This window comes from Macrosteles quadrilineatus, unplaced genomic scaffold (genome assembly GCF_028750875.1).
Source record: "Macrosteles quadrilineatus isolate MER2022 unplaced genomic scaffold, UCM_ALF_1.0 Scaffold_6__1_contigs__length_79288215, whole genome shotgun sequence".
NCBI classification, from domain to species: Eukaryota; Metazoa; Arthropoda; class Insecta; order Hemiptera; family Cicadellidae; genus Macrosteles; species Macrosteles quadrilineatus.
Window position 1 is genome coordinate 56,051,877 of NW_026542599.1, and position 22,370 is coordinate 56,074,246.

General features: G+C 35.8%; 1 protein-coding gene across 1 annotated transcript in view; it reads left to right on the forward strand.

Moving 5' to 3' along the window:
• Nucleotides 1–1,818: 1,818 nt before the first annotated feature.
• Nucleotides 1,819–22,370, forward strand: part of LOC128996997 (phosphorylated adapter RNA export protein-like) — a 36,936-nt gene continuing 16,384 nt past the window's right edge. Inside the window, exons 1-3 of the mRNA XM_054422568.1 lie at nucleotides 1,819–2,035; nucleotides 4,984–5,369; nucleotides 14,888–15,075. Of these exons, the coding sequence (XP_054278543.1) occupies nucleotides 2,006–2,035; nucleotides 4,984–5,369; nucleotides 14,888–15,075 (604 nt within the window). The 5' untranslated portion in view covers nucleotides 1,819–2,005. The remainder of the gene's footprint in view (nucleotides 2,036–4,983; nucleotides 5,370–14,887; nucleotides 15,076–22,370) is intronic.

Here is a 22,370-nt window from a genome sequence, read left to right on the forward strand (position 1 = left end):
ACTGAGTGTTCTACACATTGTATATTACCATTAGAATACCTCAAAGTTGATGTGATGGGCTTAGGAAAAAGATTGTGCACTTTTCCTGATGCGAGTTCCTATCAACCATATACATTTTGCCATATAACTTCGTAATTCACTGGACTGCCGCAATCATAGTTATACTGAGTATTCTACACATTGTATATTACCATTAGAATACCTCAAAGTTGATGTGATGGGCTCAGGAAAAAGATTGTGCACTTTTCCTGATGCGAGTTCCTATCAACCATATACATTTTGCCATATAACTTCGTAATTTACTGGACTGCCTCAATCATATTTATACTGAGTATTCTACACATTGTATATTACCATTAGAAAACCTCAAAGTTAATGTGATGGGCTTAGGAAAAAGATTGTGCACTTTTTCCTGATACGAGTTACTATCAACCATATACATTTTGCCATATAACTTCGTAATTTACTGGACTGCCACAATAATACTCATACTGATTATTCTACACATTGTATATTACTATTATAATACCTCAAAGTTAATGTGATGGGCTGAGGAAAAAGATTGTGCACTTTTCCTGATGCGAGTTCCTATCAACCATATACATTTTGCCATATAACTTCGTAATTTACTGGACTGCCGCAATCATATTTACCCTGAGTATTCTACACATTGTATACCATTAGAAAACCTCAAAGTTAATGTGATGGGCTTAGGAAAAAGATTGTGCACTTTTCCTGATGCGAGTTCCTATCAACCATATACATTTTGCCATATAACTTCGTAATTTACTGGACTGCCGCAATCATACTCATACTGATTATTCTACACATCGTATATTACCATTAGAATACATCGAATTTGATGTGATGGGCTTAGGGTCAACATTGTGCACTTTTTCCTGATGCAAGTTCCTATCAACCATATACATTTTGCCATATAACTTCGTAATTTAGGGGACTGCCTCAATCATATTTATACTGAGTATTCTACACATTGTATATTACCATTAGAATACCTCAAATTTGATGTGATGGGCTTAGGGTCAACATTGTGCACTTTTTCCTGATGCAAGTTCCTATCAACCATATAAATTTTGCCATATAACTTCGTAATTTAGGGGACTGCCTCAATCATATTTATACTGAGTATTCTAGACATTGTATATTACCTTTATAATAGCTTAAAGGTGGTGTGATGGGCTTAGGAAAAAGATTATGCACTTTTTTATGTTCGGAGTTTTAATTGATCGCGTTATGATAAGCCATAGCTACGTATAATGTACAGTACGGTCTCAAATATGCCTTTTAAAATACGCCAATTAATTAGTTTTAACGTGTATACACGTTTTATCAAGAAATAATTGACATTATATAAATGAAAAAACATCATTTCGCACCATGGTGGAAGGAAAAAACATAGGTGTGCTATTCCCACATATTCTGACGTCACTCGGATTGCAAACAAAAGATCATCTGATTATAACTGTCAAATCAGTATATGTATTTGTTTTGATTTGGTTGTTATTGTTTTTATTATTATATAAACAATAACAATCAAATAAAAACAAATACATACTAAATTTGACAGTTACAATCAGATGATATTTTGTTTGCAATCCGAGTGACGTCAGAATATGTGGGAATAGCACACCTATGTTTTTTCCTTCCACCATGATTTCGCACCGTATTGTCATTGAATTGCGTTTCCGACATCCCTGCAAAACACGTTTGTGGCGCCCACAGGCGTACCAACCCACATCTATTACAAACCGAAAAAGCGCTGATGAAAAGAGCCGCTAACTTCACGACGGTGTCAAGCCTAGCCTATCCTAGTTCTAGAATTTTTCTATTGCGTTAGTTGGACGTCGGATAGAAAATTTTGGCAGATAAAATTTACTGTTATTATTTAAAAGCTGGTATAAAATAGTATGAAAATATCAGTGTTATTCAAAATTTTTTAGTTAGGCTATTTAGTAAGGGGTCCTTATTCGTATTGGATTCAATAATGGATGAAACGTCTCTGGAAGAGGGAGAGGTACGGTACCTAAGTTAAATACCTTGTTCTTAGGTTAAGCCTAGGATTATTGACAAAATATCAGGCAAGCAGGCTACTGTAAGGTCATGATAACAAATTTAACATGCATGTTTTCTCTAAGGTTATATATTTTTAAATCTTAGACCTACAATGTCATATTAATTACTTTGTCATTCATATGTAAAACCAATATTCTTGCAGGCCTGTCAACTTAAATTAGTTGATCCAACGTTTGATGATTTTCTCTAGAAAGGGTAGGGCCTAGATTTAAACTCAAATTTGTTTTAAGCCCTAGATTTCTCAGCTTTCTCCTTAAAAAGACTAGAGACCTAGCCTATTAGGCTTTCATCAAATTGTTCGTTTAGTTAGCTTAAGCCTAAGTTACTGATTGGATTATTGATTAATTTGGTCCTGGTTCTGGCTCCACAACAGCCAAGCTGACATTTACAGACAGGAGGGGATAGTCATCACTTCCAACTGTTTGAAAAGAGGTCTACAATGTTCCTGCTGATTCCCTACTACTGAAGTTATCCTGATAGCCTCTTTTTGCCTGATGAAAACTTCATCTCTTCTGGCTGCATGTCCCAATAGGCGGATCCCTTTTAAGAGTAGGCGGGAATAGGTCATGTGGGTACTCAAAATTAACTGGTATAGAGCAGACTAAACAAGAATGTGCAAGAAGATCCGATGGACAGAGATACGGCTGTAAATTCTTTGGAAAATCGAGTTAGTTATTACGTCAGGTTGGGTTAGGTTAGTTTATCAATAAAATGGGTAACTTATAATTAGTAACCTAACCCAACGTAACTTAACCTAACCTGATAGGGTCAACCGGGGCTAATATGAACACACCAAAATATTGGGGCTAATATGAACAATGACTTAAAAAGTCATTTATCTGGGATTTTTAATCATGAAAAAAATATAATTAGAAAGGAAATTTATTGTATTTTTTGTGTCCATAATGAGAAAACTTCAAATTTGACTTTTAGGTACTTAAAAAAATACTTTGTTAAAACACTTTTTTTCCGCCCAAAAACTTTTCCGCGCAAAGTGAAAACTTTTGTTATAACAATTTTTACATTGGTTGTAGGAATAATCTTAAGCCTGAATTTTGTTAAATAAGAATTGGGGATTATTTTTCTTTTCCCAAAGTTAAAATATATTAATAACAGCCAAAGTTATAAGCTTTCAAAGTTGGGGGGCTAATGTGAACAGTGAATGGGGGCTATTGTGAACAGTACCACCTTCCGCTATGTCGCTACAGTGTTAAAAACACTGGCTGACGGGGAGATCGAATTGATGGGATTTAAATCCTGTGATGAGGAAAAAAAATCATTCCGGAAAAAAGAAGATGATATATTTATTGTTTCTACCACTGACATTTTGGGGAAACTTCCAGCCCCTAATGTATGTGGAACCAGTGATAGACATAAGTATGTCTTCGACAAAATTGTCGAAGTTTTTGAGGCGTAAGTTCCTCAATAAACTTCTTTGAAGGCCTTACAGTGATAAAACAGTTTTAATTTTACAAAGACAACAGTTAAGGTGTTGAATAGGCCTAGCCCACATTTTTATATTTACCTAACTTAATAGGCCTAAAAGTGCAATAAACTGTCATTTGCCTAAACGAACTATTTGCATTGTCTTAAATTAGGCTATTGTTTTTTTAAGTGCTTTAAACAATTTGTATGTGGAAGAAATTTTTAATAAATACTCAGGTATGTTGACAGATAATTTTTTTCTTGTTTAAATATCTTATTATTAGCCCTGTATAATATTTATAAATGGTTTTAAAAAAAAAGGGGTTACCGTAGGGCGACCCGCGGCTCTCCAAAGATACCTTCATATCTCAAAAACTATTTAAGATAAAATATTATATGCCTAGTGTTGTAAATAACAGAGTTATTAAGAGTGTTCACATTAGCCCCATGGGCTGTTCACATTAGCCCCTTTTAGCGGGGCTAGCGGGGCTAATGTGAACAGTGGTTTTTAATTTTTTTTTAAATAGCCTAATGGTTACATTTATGGTTTTTGTTAGTAAATAAATAGATTCAGCTAAAAGAGCTGTATACACTACTATTTTTTCTTTTCTTCTGTCATTTATCAAATGATAAAACAAAAAAAGTAAACTTTTGACATTAACTCAAAAATTTGAGTTAATGTCAAAAGTTTACTTTTTTTGTTCATATTAGCCCCGGTTGACCCTATAACCTAACCTAATCTAATCCAACCTAAACCCATCCCCCCTTATTGAACCCAACGTAATCTAACCTAACCCAACCTTAACCTAGTTTTGGTAATTTTGGTGCAACTTGATTTTCCGAAACTTGTCCGGGCGTATCCATCGGATCTTGAAAATTTGTGCACATTCTTGTTCAGCCCACTCTACTGGTTAATTTTAGTACCCTTATGACCTATTTTCGCTAAAATATTGTTTTTACCCTTTTCTGTGGAAACGGTGCTTTTACAGGAGAAAATTACAATCATTTTTGAATTTAGGATGTTATTTAGCATATTAATAGTGAAAAAAATATTTTAGCGTGTCGTCTGTGATGGATATAATTACCAAAATTTGTACAGGCCTGTTGTCATTGATCTAGTAGTGTTGATTTAATAAGACTATGGCCGTTTGCTTGTAGGTCTGTGGGAAAGTGTGTAGAAGTGGGAGGTATGGGGGTTTTTGTCGTCCGTGAAAAGTAAGTTACACATTTTATATTAAGTTACTGACAAATCATGTGAGGAGGCTAATTTGTGTACCTTGCTGAAGAGGAGAAGACCACACATTTAACAGTCAAAGGCACAGAATACAAAGTATTCCATTATAATAAAATGTCTCTTTCAGGTAATGTGTAAATATTATCTTGTTACCATTCAATTATAGCCTTAGATTACCTATTAAGTATAATGTTTTTTGGTAGGCTATACTATAATTGTTAACGGTTCAGATTCCAGAAGCTGAAGACATGTTGGCCGAGCCAGATCAGTTTTCCATCAGTAGGGCGACTAGGGAGCCGCAGAGAATTTGCAGCGATGAAAGCAGTGATAACTCTGATAACTCAGACGATGACAGCGACGCTGGTTCTAAACCAAAGAAAGTTAAACCCTTACCTCCGCCTACTGCGAAGAGAGCTGAAGTACCCAACAAGTATAAGGTTTGGAGCATTGCTCTTCAGGAAGAAACACTGATGGAAAACCTGCACAAGTGTGATGTTGAGGCGAATGACAGATCACGTAGTGTAGAGTCTTACAACTACAAACTACACCAGGAGAACAGCAAATACAAAGAAGAACATCTGGAATACCAGCTATCAGATGAAGAGATTGTCAGATGGTTAGTGAAACCCTGTATATTTCTTATGAGAGTTAAATTTGGTTTTTCTTTTCTGAGTTATTTTGGATCTTCTACCCTTTGGTCTTAAATCAAAGGTATGCACGCACAGATATGCCATCAAGCATCATCGTCCATTTTATCCACTGTGTTACTCGACTAAAAACATAAATTAGATTTTTTCCCGATTCTTACTTCAATTAAAGGTGTATTTCACCAGTTCTAATTGCATTATCCTTAAGGTTCTGGTCTAAGAACTTTCAATGATAATAGCTTTCATTTGAGCTATTGATTATTAAGATTGGACGCACCTGAAGCACGCTGCTAAATTACAAGTCCTCAAAATTATTATTTAAAAAAATATCTGAAACCAATAATAGGTAACTCCATTTTTATTCCAGTTTTTTTTATTCTTGGTCTTAAAATAATCCTAGAAATAAAGTCTTTCATTCATGATGTTGATTGTTTGAATCAGATAGGCTACTGTACCCTAACTTACTACTCAATCAACAAGAAAAATTTGATTATTTCTCAGATAGGGGAAGGTGTTGTACCTAGGACCTATTTTACCTTTTTATTTTTTTATTTTGATATGACACATTAAAACCCAATAAATGTTACCTAGTGAAAAATAATCATTGTTCTTTAAGACAATACACATATATTTTATTTAACCCTTTATTTTCACCCAAAAAAAGTTATTCAATTTTTTAAAAATTTTGACATTAGGACCAAGGTATAATACCTATGTTGTACCTCGGACCTACATATGTTCTACCTTGGACCACTGATTTTTAAGTAGAGGAAATAAATGTAGAAACACATTTAAATGTTATCAAATTAATAATTAGTTTTTATTTTAAAAATATAACAAAACTGGCCCTTACAATAGGCTACATATTTTAATCATATTTTGTAAGAAATTCACTCAAGTTCACTTAGGCCTATAGCTAGGTAAGGTCTACGTAAAATATTCGTTTAACTGTCTTGGGGGCTCTGTCCTGTTCGTTTTTAGCAAATTAAATTACAAATGCCTATAATAAACCTTTTTGACAGAATTATTAAAGTCTGCTTTTAGTAGCCTAAGCTACTATGGTCCAAGGTATAATACCTGGCCATTATGTAAAAACTTGGTTCTAGACTATTCTATATTAGGATTAACATGGTGTGAATCATATGAAACTGTAGCTGAGTTGTTGATTTATATCATCAAATTGCCAGCTAAGATAAACAATCATTAAATCGAACATAATAAAAGAAAACTAAAAGTTTAATATAACTTACTTTTTCCTTGTAAAAACTTGTTTTATTTTTCTTGTCAAAAGGACACATTCAATTCCAACTTGAACACATTAGGATAGACCTCTTGTATGCTAAAACAAATTGAATCACTTTACAACTTTTACGCCTTCATTTAAAGGCTTCCAATAGACATCTTTTCACTTATTTTCAGACCTGCAAGTAGTTTTGTTCTATTAAAAAAATATATATATATATTTCATACCCAATTACCCCAAAGGGGGGAATTGGGTACTATACCTATTATACATTAAAATGACCTATTAAAAATTCTGGGAAAATGGGTGTTATTAAGAAAACACAAATAAGCATATTAAGACAAGTTTTAGTCTCTTATCATTATTTTTGACAATTTTATAGAGCGTTAAAGTTAATTTTTGAAAACTTTACAGTTTTTCAAAGATATTTCTTTGTAATAAATCCTTATAACTTAGGGTTGTAAAAATTGTATTAATTGTAGCTTCTTAGACATATTTAAACATAAAACAAGTTAGATTATTCTAACTTATTACAAAAAAAAGTTATAAGAAGACAAAACTTTGAAAAACTCTTATGGTCTTCTGCCTCTAAGCCGATGTGACGGGGGAATTGGGTACTAAGCCATAATTTCTTTAATATTCAATGCACAGAAGTCATACCAACCTAAAGCAATTCTTAACTACCCCCTAAAAGCATATTCTAACTAAAAAAAAACAGATGTATTGTTATCAGGGGAAAAAAAATATAGTACCCATTTTCCCATGAGGGGGCAATTGGGTACTAACATTTTCAACCCCTAAAAAATACACTTAAAAGTCAATTTAAAAATTCCTAAACTTCAGTAAATTACTATTAGTATGTATACTTTGCTCTTATGAGATAAAAGTAAATATTTTGCAGTAACTGAAATTTTTATAGTGTCTCCAAGGTTACTCGGGCCAAGTTTGATAGGCACTTTAAAAATTGAAAAACGTAAGGGGTGAACAAACTATTTTTTAACTCGTTTCAATTTCAAGATAATTACCTAAAATAAATTTGAGGTTTATAAAACATAACTAGCTATCACTACAGATTTTTTGATTCTTTCTAATAAAAGGCATGTACTTATTAAAAAAATTCAAAAAAGTTCATACCCAATTACCCCTAATACCCAATTCCCCCCTTCTACCCTAGAGGAAATAAATGTAGAAACACATTTAAATGTTATCAAATTAATAATTAGTTTTTATTTTAAAAATATAACAAAACTGGCCCTTACAATAGGCTACATATTTTAATCATATTTTGTAAGAAATTCACTCAAGTTCACTTAGGCCTATAGCTAGTTAAGGTCTACGTAAAATATTCGTTTAACTGTCTTGGGGGCTCTGTCCTGTTCGTTTTTAGCAAATTAAATTACAAATGCCTATAATAAACCTTTTTGACAGAATTATTAAAGTCTGCTTTTAGTAGCCTAAGCTACTATGGTCCAAGGTATAATACCTGGCCATTATGTAAAAACTTGGTTCTAGACTATTCTATATTAGGATTAACATGGTGTGAATCATATGAAACTGTAGCTGAGTTGTTGATTTATATCATCAAATTGCCAGCTAAGATAAACAATCATTAAATCGAACATAATAAAAGAAAACTAAAAGTTTAATATAACTTACTTTTTCCTTGTAAAAACTTGTTTTATTTTTCTTGTCAAAAGGACACATTCAATTCCAACTTGAACACATTAGGATAGACCTCTGGTGGCTAAAGCATAAACTAAGGGTACAAGTTCTCCCTTTACTCAACAGATAGTGCCAGAATCAAATCAAATCAAATCATTTATTATCATGGACATTTACATGCATTGACATTGTCAGTGGAGCAGAACATAAAATTTCAATGTTCATTGTCTAAATAATCAGAGGTAACTTGGGTATGAGTCTATGTTGTACAAATTCCTTTTAACTACAGGGTTAACAATCACAATAGACTAAAAACAATTTAACAAATGAACAATTAACAAAGTTGAAGAAAACAAAAATAGACTATATAGAAATAATTAACAGATTTGGATACAAAGTTACAGACTTATCACAGGTTGTTCTAGGAACTCTTCAATACTGTAAAAAGGATTTCTTAAGAGCCAGTCACTGAATTTTTTTAAAAATATTTTTTGTGGATACTTATTTACATTAATAACTACCTTATTATAAGCTTTCTTACACATAACAACATGGCTATTTAAAGATTTGCTCAAACGGAGGTGCTGGTAACTTATTTGATGTCTACCACGAGTATTGTAGGGATGTACATCTTCATTCAGGACCATGACTGGTAGTTTTTTTAAAGAATAAATAACAAGTTCTAAAATATAAAGGTTAATAACAGTAAAAATCTTTAATTTAATAAAAATAGGCCTACAATGTTCAAGATCAGCTGAACCATCAATAATTCTAACAGCTTTTTTTTGTAATATTAATACTTCTTCAATTCTTGAACAATTGCCCCAGACAAGCAAGCAGTACTTAATTATTGATTGAAAAAAAGCAAAATAAGCCATCCGGATATATTCTGGAGTTACACAGTATTTCAAACGCCCCAACAAGAAAACAACTCTAGAAAGTCTAGTAGTAACACAATCAATATGAGTATTCCAAGTAAGCTGTTGGTCAACACATACACCTAAAAACTTGGTACTGACAGCTGTTTCTATAGCTAAAGATTCATGGTCATAAGGCCTCAAAGAGAATACTATATTTTCAGTTTTATTTTTATTTAAGAGATAGCCATTAGCTCTAAACCAAGATGAAGCTTCTTCTATAGAGTTATTTACCAAATTACTTAAATGCAGCAAGTTACTGGAAGTGTTAACAAATGTCGTGTCATCAGCGTAAAGAAGGGTTCTACATTGCACATTATGAGGTAAATCATTAATACTAATTAAAAATAACAGAGGGCCCAAAACTGATCCTTGGGGAACACCATATTTCAAATAAACCTCTTGAGACTGAACACCATCAATATACACAACTTGTCTCCTATCCTTTAGATAAGATTCGAAAAGTTGCAAGGCAACCCCCTGGATGCCATAGAAGTGCAATTTTGAAAGAAGGTCTGAGTGATCAACACAATCGAAGGCTTTACTCAAGTCACAGAAGGTAACTTGAGCATAGGACCTCGCCTCAAAAGCCTGCAAGATTTGGGAAATGAGATCGTCCATGGCATCCTGGGTAGCCCTGCCCCTTCTAAAGCCAAACTGAGAACTGTACAAAATTTCATTTTCCTCTAAAAACAAGATGACCTGATTGTAAACTATTATTTCTATAATTTTTGACAGCACAGGCACAAGAGACACAGGACGATAGCTTTCTGGCTTATCTTTAGGCCCCTTCTTATAAACAGGACAAACCCTAGAAATTTTAAGTTCATCTGGAAAGTGACCATCTAGTAAAATACTATTGATGCAAACTACAAAAGGGGTAACAATACTTGGAATTATTTGCTTTAAAAAATTATTTGACATGTTATAATAATCATTACTGCTCGAGTTACTGAGATGCTCTACTGCCTTTAGGACATCTTTATTTGTGACAGGTTTCCACTCAAACAATTTACCATTAGGCCTAAGCCCTGAACTCACATTTTTAACAAGTTCTACTGCTGTAGCTAAAGGTGGTACAATATCTCTTTTTGTTTGTTCGACAACTTCAACACAACGGTTTATTTTCACTCGATGATAAGTTACAGGTTTTCTTAACTATAGCCCAAGCTGTCTTGCATTTGTTTTTACTGGAGTCTATTAATTTACTATTGTAAGATACTTTAGCATCCAAAATCTTATTTCTATATACTTTTTTCAGACCCAATAACTGACCTTTGACATTAGGGCTGCTAGTGCTTTTAAATAGAAAGTCAAGAGAAAGGAGCTGTTCCTTAATAGCAGCTAGTTCTTGTGTGTACCAAACACATTTTGTGTTAGCAGATCTAAACCTAGGAGTAGGCCTACAAGGTTTTAAACATTGAAAATACTGAAATATACTAACTAAAATTGAAAAGAAACATGTAAACATTGTTGATGAATTGCAAAAATATTGAGGTGAGAGCATACACCAGTTGACAAGATTCAATTTTTCAATCAGATTACAAATGCTTTGTTTGGGCATCACTAATTTAAAAGATGACTGTCTGACAGAAGAAATAGGTTGTTCTTCTAATCTGTTGGATCGATCTATTGTCTGTAGACCAACGACCAAAGCAGCATGATCCGAAAAAGGAAAATCCTTAACATTACACACTACCTTTTCACGACTACAATTAACAAAAACATTATCAAGGCAATTATTACCTCTAGTGGGATTAGAGTTCAAACAGTAGCAGTTAAACTGTCGAAGAAGATTGAGAAACTCACCGGCAGTAGCCCTGGTAGAAGTAACATCGAAATCTGCGTTGAGGTCACCGCCGGCTATGATTGTGTAGTTCTCCCATTTGGATAGGTAGGTCAGTAGAGTCTCTAATGAGCTGAGGAATTTCACATGATCAGATGCTGGAGAATGGTAGATGCAAACCACAATGATTTTGAGCTTGTCCACAAAAGCAGCCGCAACTTCGAAATGTAACTCCGATGAAAATGAGCTGACATCCAGTACTCTTGCTTCAAGACTATTGGCAATGAAGATCCCAACACCGCCCCTGATGTGACTAGTTCTACAGTAGTGAGCCGCACAATAAAAACCATCCGGTTGTGAGTTAACAAGTTCATCCTGACACAACCAGTGTTCAGTCACACAGATGAATGAGATATCCACAGGAACAATTTTTTTGTCTGATATATAGTCTTCTAAAATATTACATTTATTTCTCAAACCCTGAATGTTGAGGAACAAAAATCCTGTAGGCCTATCTATGTTTGAGAGGCTAGAGTTAGAGAGCTCTAACCCCTGCGATTGCCTAAAAAATGTCCACGATTTTGCTTACGTAGTGGGATGTATTCCTTAACTAATATTCCTTCATCCCAAAATTCTGGATCCATGATTTGATCTACTGCAGAGTCATTAACACCAATTTTGTAGGATTTGTAAGTGTCATATTTAGTTTCAAGTTCGTAGCACAGAAAGTCTTCAACTTTTGAGTCTTTCAAGTAGGATTCAATATCTTCCTTGGTCACACTAGTGTCTAACCGAGAAATAAACACCCATGATCTCTTACCTGCAGCTTTAATCTTCGAATCACCCCCAGTCTTTTTCCCAAAGATTGGTCTAGGAGCCAATGTTTCATTTCGGGTTTGGTTGTTAGAGCTGTTTCTAACCGGTAACCGATTTACCCGATTCGTGGCAGACCGTCTTCTTTTTGACACATACACCTCAAAGTTGTTGTCATTATCGCTATTGTTAACAACAACGTTAGCATTTTCTTCACTGTTTCTGTTAAGTTTACTGTTCCGAATAACTCTAGAATAGGTTAGGCTATTGTTGTTTTTGTTTTGATCAAGAAGAGCAGAAGATGTAGTTGTAGCACTGGTTGTAGTTGGTTGCTGACACAGAGTACGAAGTGATGGGTTGGTTGTACACTGATCACTACTTTGGTTATTTATCAGAGGAGGATAGTCGGAGGAAATGTTGGGTGTATGTACCGGCATTTGACTGTCCATAACTTTGAGACCCCGATCCTTGCTAATCATATTACTTAAAGCCGCATGACTTGCTTTAACTTCCATAAGTTCTGAACTTAGTTTTTGATAGTTGGAGGACAAGTCGTCCATCCTACCACACAGTGCAACGTTGTTCTTACTCTGGCTTTCCAACTCAGTTAAAACTATATTTACTACGCTAGGCCAATCACAGCCATCGTCAATTTTTACTGACTTTCGAAAGAGAATGTCAAGTTTTGCTTCACAATCAGCACAGAACCACTTTACCTTTTCGGCAATGTCATTAATCACAGCATATAATTCATTGTCAATATAGACACACTCGGGATGGTACCATAACTGACAAAAACCATCACAACCCATCGCCATTTCATTGCAGACAGGATCTTTACATTTACCACAAGGATATTGTTCCATCTCGTCTGGGGGAACAACGGGATTTTCATCCTTACGGATACCACGACTGCGAGTCATCATGATTTTCTTCCACTAGGTTGGTAGTGGTACGTCAGATAGCAGAAGTAATAAGTCCAAAAGTAAGAAAAATGTCAAAATGTGCTTATAACCTCAAAACAAGGTTATGTCAAATTAGTTAAAATATAAACCTGTTTCCACGGCGATCACACACAAAATTATGATTGCAGACAAATAATAACACATAAATAATTCATAAAGATAGTTTATAAGATATTTAAAACAGAACTTCACTAATTATATTGAAAAATAGCCTCACTAGTAACAGACCACGTACTTGATCGGCGGGAAGCAGGTAATCTAATTCCTTCACTAATAATGCTACTGGAAAACTGAGAATGAGCATAGGTCCGAGGTACATATAGAGGTCCAAGGTACAACTAACACCTTCCCCTATGGAATTTAATTTTAGATATATTTACTCAACTCCCATATGTTATCTCATCCCGTTTGTTTTGATCCAAGAACCTTCAGTGAAATACCAGATTTCATATGAGTTATTGATTATTTAGATCGGACGTACCTAAAGCAATGCTGCTGAATCACGAACAACCCAAATTGTTCAAAAACAGAGTTATCCATCCTCGACTGATAGTTAAATGATTTTGCTTGAAACCTCAAGAGTTTTATTGTCGCTAAGCATATGGCAATAGACGAAGTCAAATACTTCATACTTAGGCCTACTTCATACTTTTCTCTTCATCGTTGACCAGTATAACTGGATAGATGGCGTCAATACTATTACAAAACAAAACATATATTTACAGCAAAAAAACTTTAGAAATTAAATTCTTAGATCTTGATTTAAATTTGGCGGCAGGTCACTTCATTTTATTGAGGAGTAGTCGGCTTCTAGATATTCATTAAGTGTGTAGAAGGGGTTGTTTTTAAGCCAAGTCCCAATTTTATTTTCAAACGTCCTTGGTTCTAGTTCTTTGACGGCAGCCGGGAGTAGGCTGAAAAATTTCATAGCCAGGACAGGGTAGCAGTCTTTCTTTTTAGTAAGTCTACAAAATGGTAGGTCAATGTGTTTTTTCCTTATGGTATTATAACTATGCTGGTCTGCTCGTATTGGTACATTGGTAAATATTGATGAATGTGAAGAAGACTGACTAAAATATAGTGGTTGAAGATTGTAAATATGCCCAATTTCTTGAATATGGGCTTGCAGTGCTCTTCATCACTGGCGGAGTCCGTTATTCGGAGAGCTTTCTTCTGTAGGACTAGGATTTTAGTGCAGGTTGAGGCATGGCCCCACAGCTCAAGACCATAGATGATGGCTATGGAACAATGACAAGTAGACTGTAACAAGAAAATCCTTGGAGACAAGTCGTTTCAGCCTACGTATGAGTATGTATGTGAAATACAGTATTATTTCAACAGTAACCGTCAATTTTGATGGGTTTTAGCGAATTTCCCACATGGGGAATAAGCTATTACCGTAGTATTACCTAGTATATTTGATTTGATTATGTTTTCCCATGGTGGTTCTATTTTATGAGTTGTTTATTAAATTGTAAAAACAATGTAGCCTAATGAATATGTTTTTAGGTTAAAATCTAAAGTTTACTTCTTTTTCTAAACATATTTCTTTGCTTCAAGAAGAACTGTTAATATTGGAATTATACTAATTTTAAATAATAACTTCGCCAATATTTCTGAATTTTTTAATTTTTATTTTTATTTTATATTTCTTTTTCCGGGATTGAACAGTAAAACATATACAGATACTGTAGATAATGAAAACTGGAACTGTAAATTGTATTTTTACGTTTAGGTGGTTCAATTTACGTAGGTAATCGGCTAGTTAGGCTAAGTTATAATGATTTGTAGCACTGAGGGCGGAAATGCTTTAAATCATTGACCCATTGTGAATCAAATCAAACTCAAACATACACGATAATTTTTACAGCTTTGTAATTATGTATCTGTAAAAGTAGAATTGTTATTGGAAGTACTAAAGTGGCTGTTTTTACATAAAAAAATAACTTTGTAGAATAATACCTCTAATAATCATTTATCTTCTGTAAAAATAAACTAAAATTTATGGTAATGCATTTTTATTCTTATCAACTTGGTTACCGGTACTCTTGTTGTTAGTCTTCTCGTTACTGAATTTCTTAACTTCAGTTATGTTTTGTAGTGATGAAGAAAAAAAGTACAAAGTTGGCAGTAAGCGGCGGCATGGTGACATCAAGTCGCGGCTGGGAAAGCGAGGTGATAAGTTACGTTGGAAGTTACCAAGTCTTGCAGTCACTGCCGAAGATACAGTGGAAGATGTAGCAGAAGACATTGCAACCAAGTTGAGGGAAAGCAAAGCCAACTTGATTTGTAAGAATCCTTATTTATGTACCAAAAAGATCTTCAGTAGGGGGTCATCCCATGCCAAATCAAAAACCAGTTTGAACCTTGCCCATTTTTTAAACAAAAACCCATTGAGATCCCATCCTGAAATTTTACATGCATGATGTCAGTTCAGGGCCGGATCTAGGAACCGCGAAACCCCGCAATGCGGGGGGGCCCAAGCACTTAGGGGGCCCAAAGAGGTCGTAAAAATTAAAATTATTTTAATGCATATAAACATAATCGAATAGGACGGCAAGTTTAGTTTTGACAGACAAATAAATATTGTCAACATCAAAGCTAAAGTTAGAATTATTAAGTAAATTTAGACTTGTGATTTTACTCGTCGACAACTCGGGACCTCGCCCTAGCTAGACAGTTCAATCTCGCCACTTTCAGTCAGTCCATACTCAGTCAGCTCAGTCCAGTCAGCACGTCAGCTGCATGGTGAGCTCACTGAGCTATATGGGCGAGCTTCACAGATCCACTACAGTCCGATCGGACCGAGCGACGTGGACGACGAAGTGTCAACTAGCACTAGCACTCACTCTCACATCTGGGAGCTGAACAATAAGTAATAAGTCTGTCGTGGTACAGGAGGGACTTGTACTAATCTTTGTAGCGTTATCTAAAAATATCTTATAAATGATATTATCTTATATCTTATTATGACCTAATTCGAATCGAAGGCGTTTGGGACTCCGTCCAAACAGTAGTTTAAACAATTGCCACGACAAGCGCTGGGTTCAGCGAGCGATCTCAATCTGTCAACGCAATTATTTAGAGATCAGTCAAAATAGTGAATACTACTGTAGTTTTGTGAGGTTATGTTTATCGTGCCATGCCGCCGGTATTCTATAGTTGTTAAACTAAATAATTAATTAATACACACAGTTGTAAATGTACCTGTACCTCTGTCTCTTTTCGTTATAAGTGTAGTTAAGTGCGAATTAATGAACAACGAATTAGGTGAAAAACATTTTTACGAAGTATGCCAGTGGTGAGGTTGTAAGTTTTGAACAGAGAGTTGAGTTAAAGCTGCTAGCTAGGCCCGCCAAAACCTGATTTAGTTTATAACCCAATCTCAAAAGTCATGCAAGAGTAGAAAAGGATTTTCTAGAAATTAGATTAAACTAAAAATTAAAACTAGGTTTAAAAAGTGCAAGTTAAATTATGAAGTAGAAACCACAATAGAGGATGTTTTGCAATATCTATTCATATTTTAATATAGGCCTAGTTCTATTAGGATAATAAATCTGATCTATTAAATAAATTGGTAAAAACTATTAAAAAATGTACTTTACTCTACTCTACTTATGTCTACTTGCTCGTGACAAACAACAGGTGAAATGGGACTATTATTGGACACAGTTTTAGGCGTTAAAAATTGCTTTAGAAAGTCACCAAACGGCTATAAAAATGTGAAATTTTTCCGGGGGAGGACCCCCGGACCCCCCCTCTTCTCTTGGGGGATGCTCCACACCCCCCAAACCCCCCGGAGCCCCGTACGCAGCTGTAGGGGCCCTTGGAGGACTTTTGCAGGGGGGCCCATATTTTGTAGATCCGGCCCTGTGTCAGTTAGACTAGATACGAGGGTCATTCAATAAGTAATGAGACAAATTGCTCATAAACGGTTTATTGAATCAGTACAAAACTTTCAGGACGTAAAGTTGGCAACCTTGCAATGACAGTTGATCAGCTATTCAAACATACTAGTGCATACTAGTTGCTCGAATTCGAGCAATTGCAAAGTATTATGGACGTTATTTCAAAACGAATAACAGTCATAATTTCTGATGACTTAAAAGAGTCAACTCATAGATAATGTAATCAATCACTCCACTCCAGTTATCAAAACTGAAAACGAATGCTCTTGTGTGTATCATGTGTTTACTATGAACACCTGTAATTAATACAAATTATTTGTCCGTTTAAGTAAACAAAATCTTTTATCCATTAGAAACACATTGGGATTTTGATGGCCTGTGGGGCTAAGCCCGAGGACTTTTATTACAGGAATTGGTGAAAGGGGCATCTACACAAACAATACTTCATTTTGACACATTGTTTGTACAAATCCGTCCATTATTAATGGAGAAGTAATGTTTCGTAGAAATTGCCTTCACGTATTATATATAAGGATTTTGCAAACATAACCTCACATTTAATCAGTTAAGGATGGAAAATCTGAATACATTGGGATTTTGATGGCCTCTGGGGCAAAGCCCGAGGACTTTGATTACAGGAATTGGTGAAAGGGTCATCTACACAAACAATACTTAATTTTGACACATTGTTTGTACAAATCCGTCTATTATTAATGGAGAAGTAATGTTTCGTAGAAATTGCATTCACGTATTATATATAAGGATTTTGCAAACATAACCTCACATTTAATCAGTTAACGATGGAAAATCCGAATACATTGGGATTTTGATGGCCTCTGGGGCAAAGCCCGAGGACTTTTATTACAGGAATTGGTGAAAGGGGCATCTACACAAACAATACTTCATTTTGACACATTGTTTGTACAAATCCGTCCATTATTAATGGAGAAGTAATGTTTCGTAGAAATTGCCTTCACGTATTATATATAAGGATTTTGCAAACATAACCTCACATTTAATCAGTTAATGATGGAAAATCCGCTTGAGAATTGCACTGTGGCAGAACAACGTGCCGTGATAACATTTTTAGTCATGGAAGGTGAGAAAGATAGGTAGACAAAAGAATAAAAAAAGTGTGTTGAAGCAATTGTTTGAATCGTTCAAACATTTACTAAAAGGTATAACAGTTTTAAAGTGGATGTAATAATCTATGCCTAATCTATGCCTGCCTTCTTTCTTACAGTTGAACTAACGTATGTTTTATTAATTATTATGATTTGTAAAAAGTATCTATATAAATATACATCTTTTGTCAAGTCCTATTAATTTTTGTCTTGTTTGTCTTTAATATTTTTTACATTGGTGCCGAAACCCGACTTATAAATCATGTCAAGAAATATGTCAATCCGAAAGTCAGGGAGAGAGAAACACCCTCCAAATAGATCTTCCCCAGAAAATGTAAATGACAAGAATGATGAACTCATAGAAAGAGATAGTCAACCTCCAAAACCCCCTACTAAGACAAAAACCACATCTTCAACTTCCAGCAAGCGCCGGTTACTTAAACTGCTACTAGAAGAAATGAACAAACTAGAAAAAATGCAGGAAGAAAAAGAAATGCAACGCCAAAGAGAATTTAAAGCAAGGGAACTAGAACGACAGAGGCAAACAGAGGAGAGGGAAATGGAACGACTACGTCAAGCTGAAGCAAGAGAATTAGAACGACAGAAGCGTCTGCTGAGAGTAAGGACCGAACTTGAGTCTGCTTCGGTCTTGGGAAGTAGTCAGTCCGCCTCAGTCTTGGGCAGTCGTCATTTGGAAGATAATGAAGACCCTGACAAGGTACCTTTTTAATGACGATGAAAACCTTGACAGAATAAGAAATTGTCTGGAGGGAGATGCCTTTAAAATGGTAAAACCTCTATTTATATCAGGTAAAAATTTGAGTACAGTAATGAAAACTTTACAAATGCGTTTTGGACGTTCAGAGTTTATAGTCGAGTCAATGTTGAAGAAGGCGCGCATGCTCCAACCAGTAAAGGAGGATGACGCTGTCAGCCTTATTGAGTTTTCAACAACTCTTTTAAACCTGACCTCTACCTCATAGTCGTTGGATTTGGAAATGTACTTAATAAATCCTCTCTTGTTGAATGAACTTTTAAGTAAGCTCCCCTATACTCTGAAGTACAGGTGGGCTGAACATGTAAATAGCATGCATTTAGAAAAACCTACTGACCTGAAAGTATTCTGTAACTGGCTTGAAAACCAGTGTTCCATTATGAGTATTTATTTTCGTCCACCTGAGGAGACAGCGCGGAAGAGAAGTGACCCTAAACCAGTTTTGACTAATTCACCCAACGAAAACGTTTGCATTTTTTGCTCGGAGAGTCATGAAACCGATAAATGTAAGCTTTTCAGAAAAGCAGAAGTCGCGTAGCGGTGGAAGATAATAATTGAGAAAAAACTGTGTTTCTTTTGCTTCCGTCGTCACCACATCAAATTTTGCAATTTAAAGAAACCTTGTGGAATCAATGGGTGCAAACTATCCCACCATCGCCTTCTGCATACTGACAGTGCCTCAAAAAATACCGGACGTATCAATGATAACTTTACTCTGACATGTTTTAAATATGATAAATTGTACAAAACAGCAGAGGACTCATTTGAGATTGACAAATATGGTGCAGAAAACATCTCCCAAGAGGAAAGGACTCAAACAAAGGAAACAAAACAAAGGAAAGGAGGAAACGAAGATATGAAAATCAAAACAGCACATTTAAACAGGGATCCAATAAAAGAAAAAGTGTTAGAGAAGGAATGCCAACCCCTGGAGGCTAAGAATATGATTCAAGACTCTGAGAAACATTCTGACATTCTCACCAGTGTCCAGACAGTCAGAGTGGTTGGAGAGAAAACAGAAGAGCGTGATAAAGAAAATGAGATAGGTCTAGTTGACGATGAGCCGATAGAAGATTCCAAAATACTTGAAGTCTTGAAGGCAGCCATGCTAGAATCTAGTGTCAAAATCAAGAACAAGATCTTTGCGATAACTGACAAAAGGAAGAAAGTGAAAACAAAAGAAAAACAAATTAAAGCCAAACCTCTATGGAATGTGAAGAAAACGGAGAACGACTCAGAGTTGATAATTTGTAACGGATGTGACATACAGTTTGACAATACCCCATTTTTACAGACACAAGAAGAAATATGTTAACTGGAAAGAGCACAAGAATAACAATGACAAGCAAACAAACAAGTGTGCTCAGTGTGGCTGTGTGTTCCCATGCCTGATGGCCTTGTTTGAACACAACTGTAGTTGCTTAGAGGAACCTGCAATGCCACAATTGTGTCTTGAGAAGCCGGTGGCGGAGCCGCTAGGAGACAGCGTGAAGGACATACCCAACTTCTCACCTGTGGTAATCTCCAGAGACGACACTGTGAGGAGAATGTCACTAGTGGACAATTAAATTAACCTGGTCAGTGACGAGAGCTTTGACATCTCACAGTACCACAACAAGTCCAGCAGTGATAACCAGAGGAATAAGAAATATTCTGAAATATTCAAAGAAATCAAACATCAAAGAAGGAAACGTATGCTCAAAGTGAAAATCACTAAAGAACTGGTGAGTGCCAAAGTTAGCCTTTGTAAGCCTCGGCCAAAAATTACTATTGCTCCAAAGAAAAAACTAATGAAAAGGAAAAAGAAACTAATTTTTGAATGGTTAGTTCTTGGGGGGGGGAGAGAATGTAATAATCTATGCCTAATCTATGCCTGCCTTCTTTCTTACAGTTGAACTAACATATGTTTTATTATTTATTATGATTTCTAAACAGTATCTATATAAATATACATCTTTTGTCAAGTCCTATTAATTTTTGTCTTGTCTGTCTTTAATATTTTTAACAGTGGCCGTACAAAAGTTTCTGACAAACAACGCATTGGCAACCGATCGAAGCTGGGACTTCCTCTCTCAAATCTTGGATTGACGTGTTAATTCGGGACGATAGCCGTAACACCATTGAACTGAAACTGAAAAAATGAACTCGATTGTTGGAACTATCCATAACATTATTCATAACAAGCTGCAGGACAAGAAAACCTGTGCGAGATGGGTGCACAGGCAACACATGGACGCTCACAAAGAACCCTGGCTTCAAATCAGTCAACAGTTGAAAAATCTATATTCGACTGAAGGAGAAGGTTTTTTTTCAAAAGAATGGTAACGCACTGAATGAATTGATAATTAATGAAAATGAATTATCAATTACTTTGAGATGGGGCGCCACTAGGTGATTATTTTAACCCAAATATGAGTGAAGGATGACTGTAGGATGAGTGGCGCGATCTTGTAGTCTTGTTAGTGACTAAGGCCGACATGCTTCTTCTTATCCACAGCTGTTACCTACAGTTTATAGTGGAATCCGAACAAAATTTTTCCTTGTAATTAACGAATTGGTCTAACTATCAGGATAGAGATGCGGATAGTTGTAGTATTCACTAGTGCGGACGTTAATCCACACCAGGGAGTATCGCATCCACAGTGCATGCCTGTAAATTTTCACAATTCGTGACCTCCTAGTAGCTGGATTACAGGACGACACCATCGTCCCAGTCTGGAATAAGACCTGCAATTCAAACAAAATGCTGTGGGCTCTTGACTAAAGGCGTGATTATGCTTCATGACAACACCTGTCTACATTAGGGGTGTGCGATGCATCGAAAATGCATCAAAATTTCAATTCGATGCAGCATGCATCGAAATCACGATGCATCGATTTGGCCTCGATGCATCGAAAAAGACTGATGCAGTGATTAAGTCACGATGCTACGATTACATCCCGATGCACATTTAAAACTAATTTAGGACTCCAAAATGAGTTCTAGATAGGGATGTGTCGAATATCGATACCACCGATAATCGGACATTGCCGATACTAGGAATATCGGTATCAAGAATCGATTGACAAACATCGATTTCGCCCGATTCCGCCACCCGGCAGGGATGGATAGATATTTTATTTTTACATTTAAATATTTGATAGCTATTAGTTTTGTAATCACGCTAACAACTTTAGTAGCCAACTTAGAACACTATTTAGTTCAAAACAGCTTAACACGTTCGCTGCGGGCCATCAAACAGCAGGCGTAGCCCCAGTGCGGCGCAGCCCGCAGCGTCGAACAAACCCGATTGCCAGGTGATTGGCTCTCATATTTCGGTATGACGAATAGCAAATAACGTGCGGTGATGTCCTGTTTTATAACAAGAGTCGACGTAGTTCGCTAAACACTCACATATAGCAGCACTGCTTGGAACGTAGCCGGTCCCATCGTATTAACAATTGGAGGGAGAAAGACGGGACAAAAAGTTGATTTTTAAGTTTGCCAGACGGGGATTTTATGGCGAAATTTTACTACCAACCTACAACACAACAAAAAGCAAGTCACCCACTACACGCTAACGTGGAAACATTCTGCAAAGGGTCGTAAACAAACGCACGTGGCGCGCTCGCCCACCCCCATCCCGCCCCCCCTACTGATAACGCGACAAAAATAGAAACCAAGGTCACCACGGTCATTCAACTGTGTCAACGCAGGTGGCTACAAAGTATTAGTTCGAAATATCAAACGGCTGAGCCACAGGAAAATATTGAAGTTCAGGAGGACCCAAGTATCCA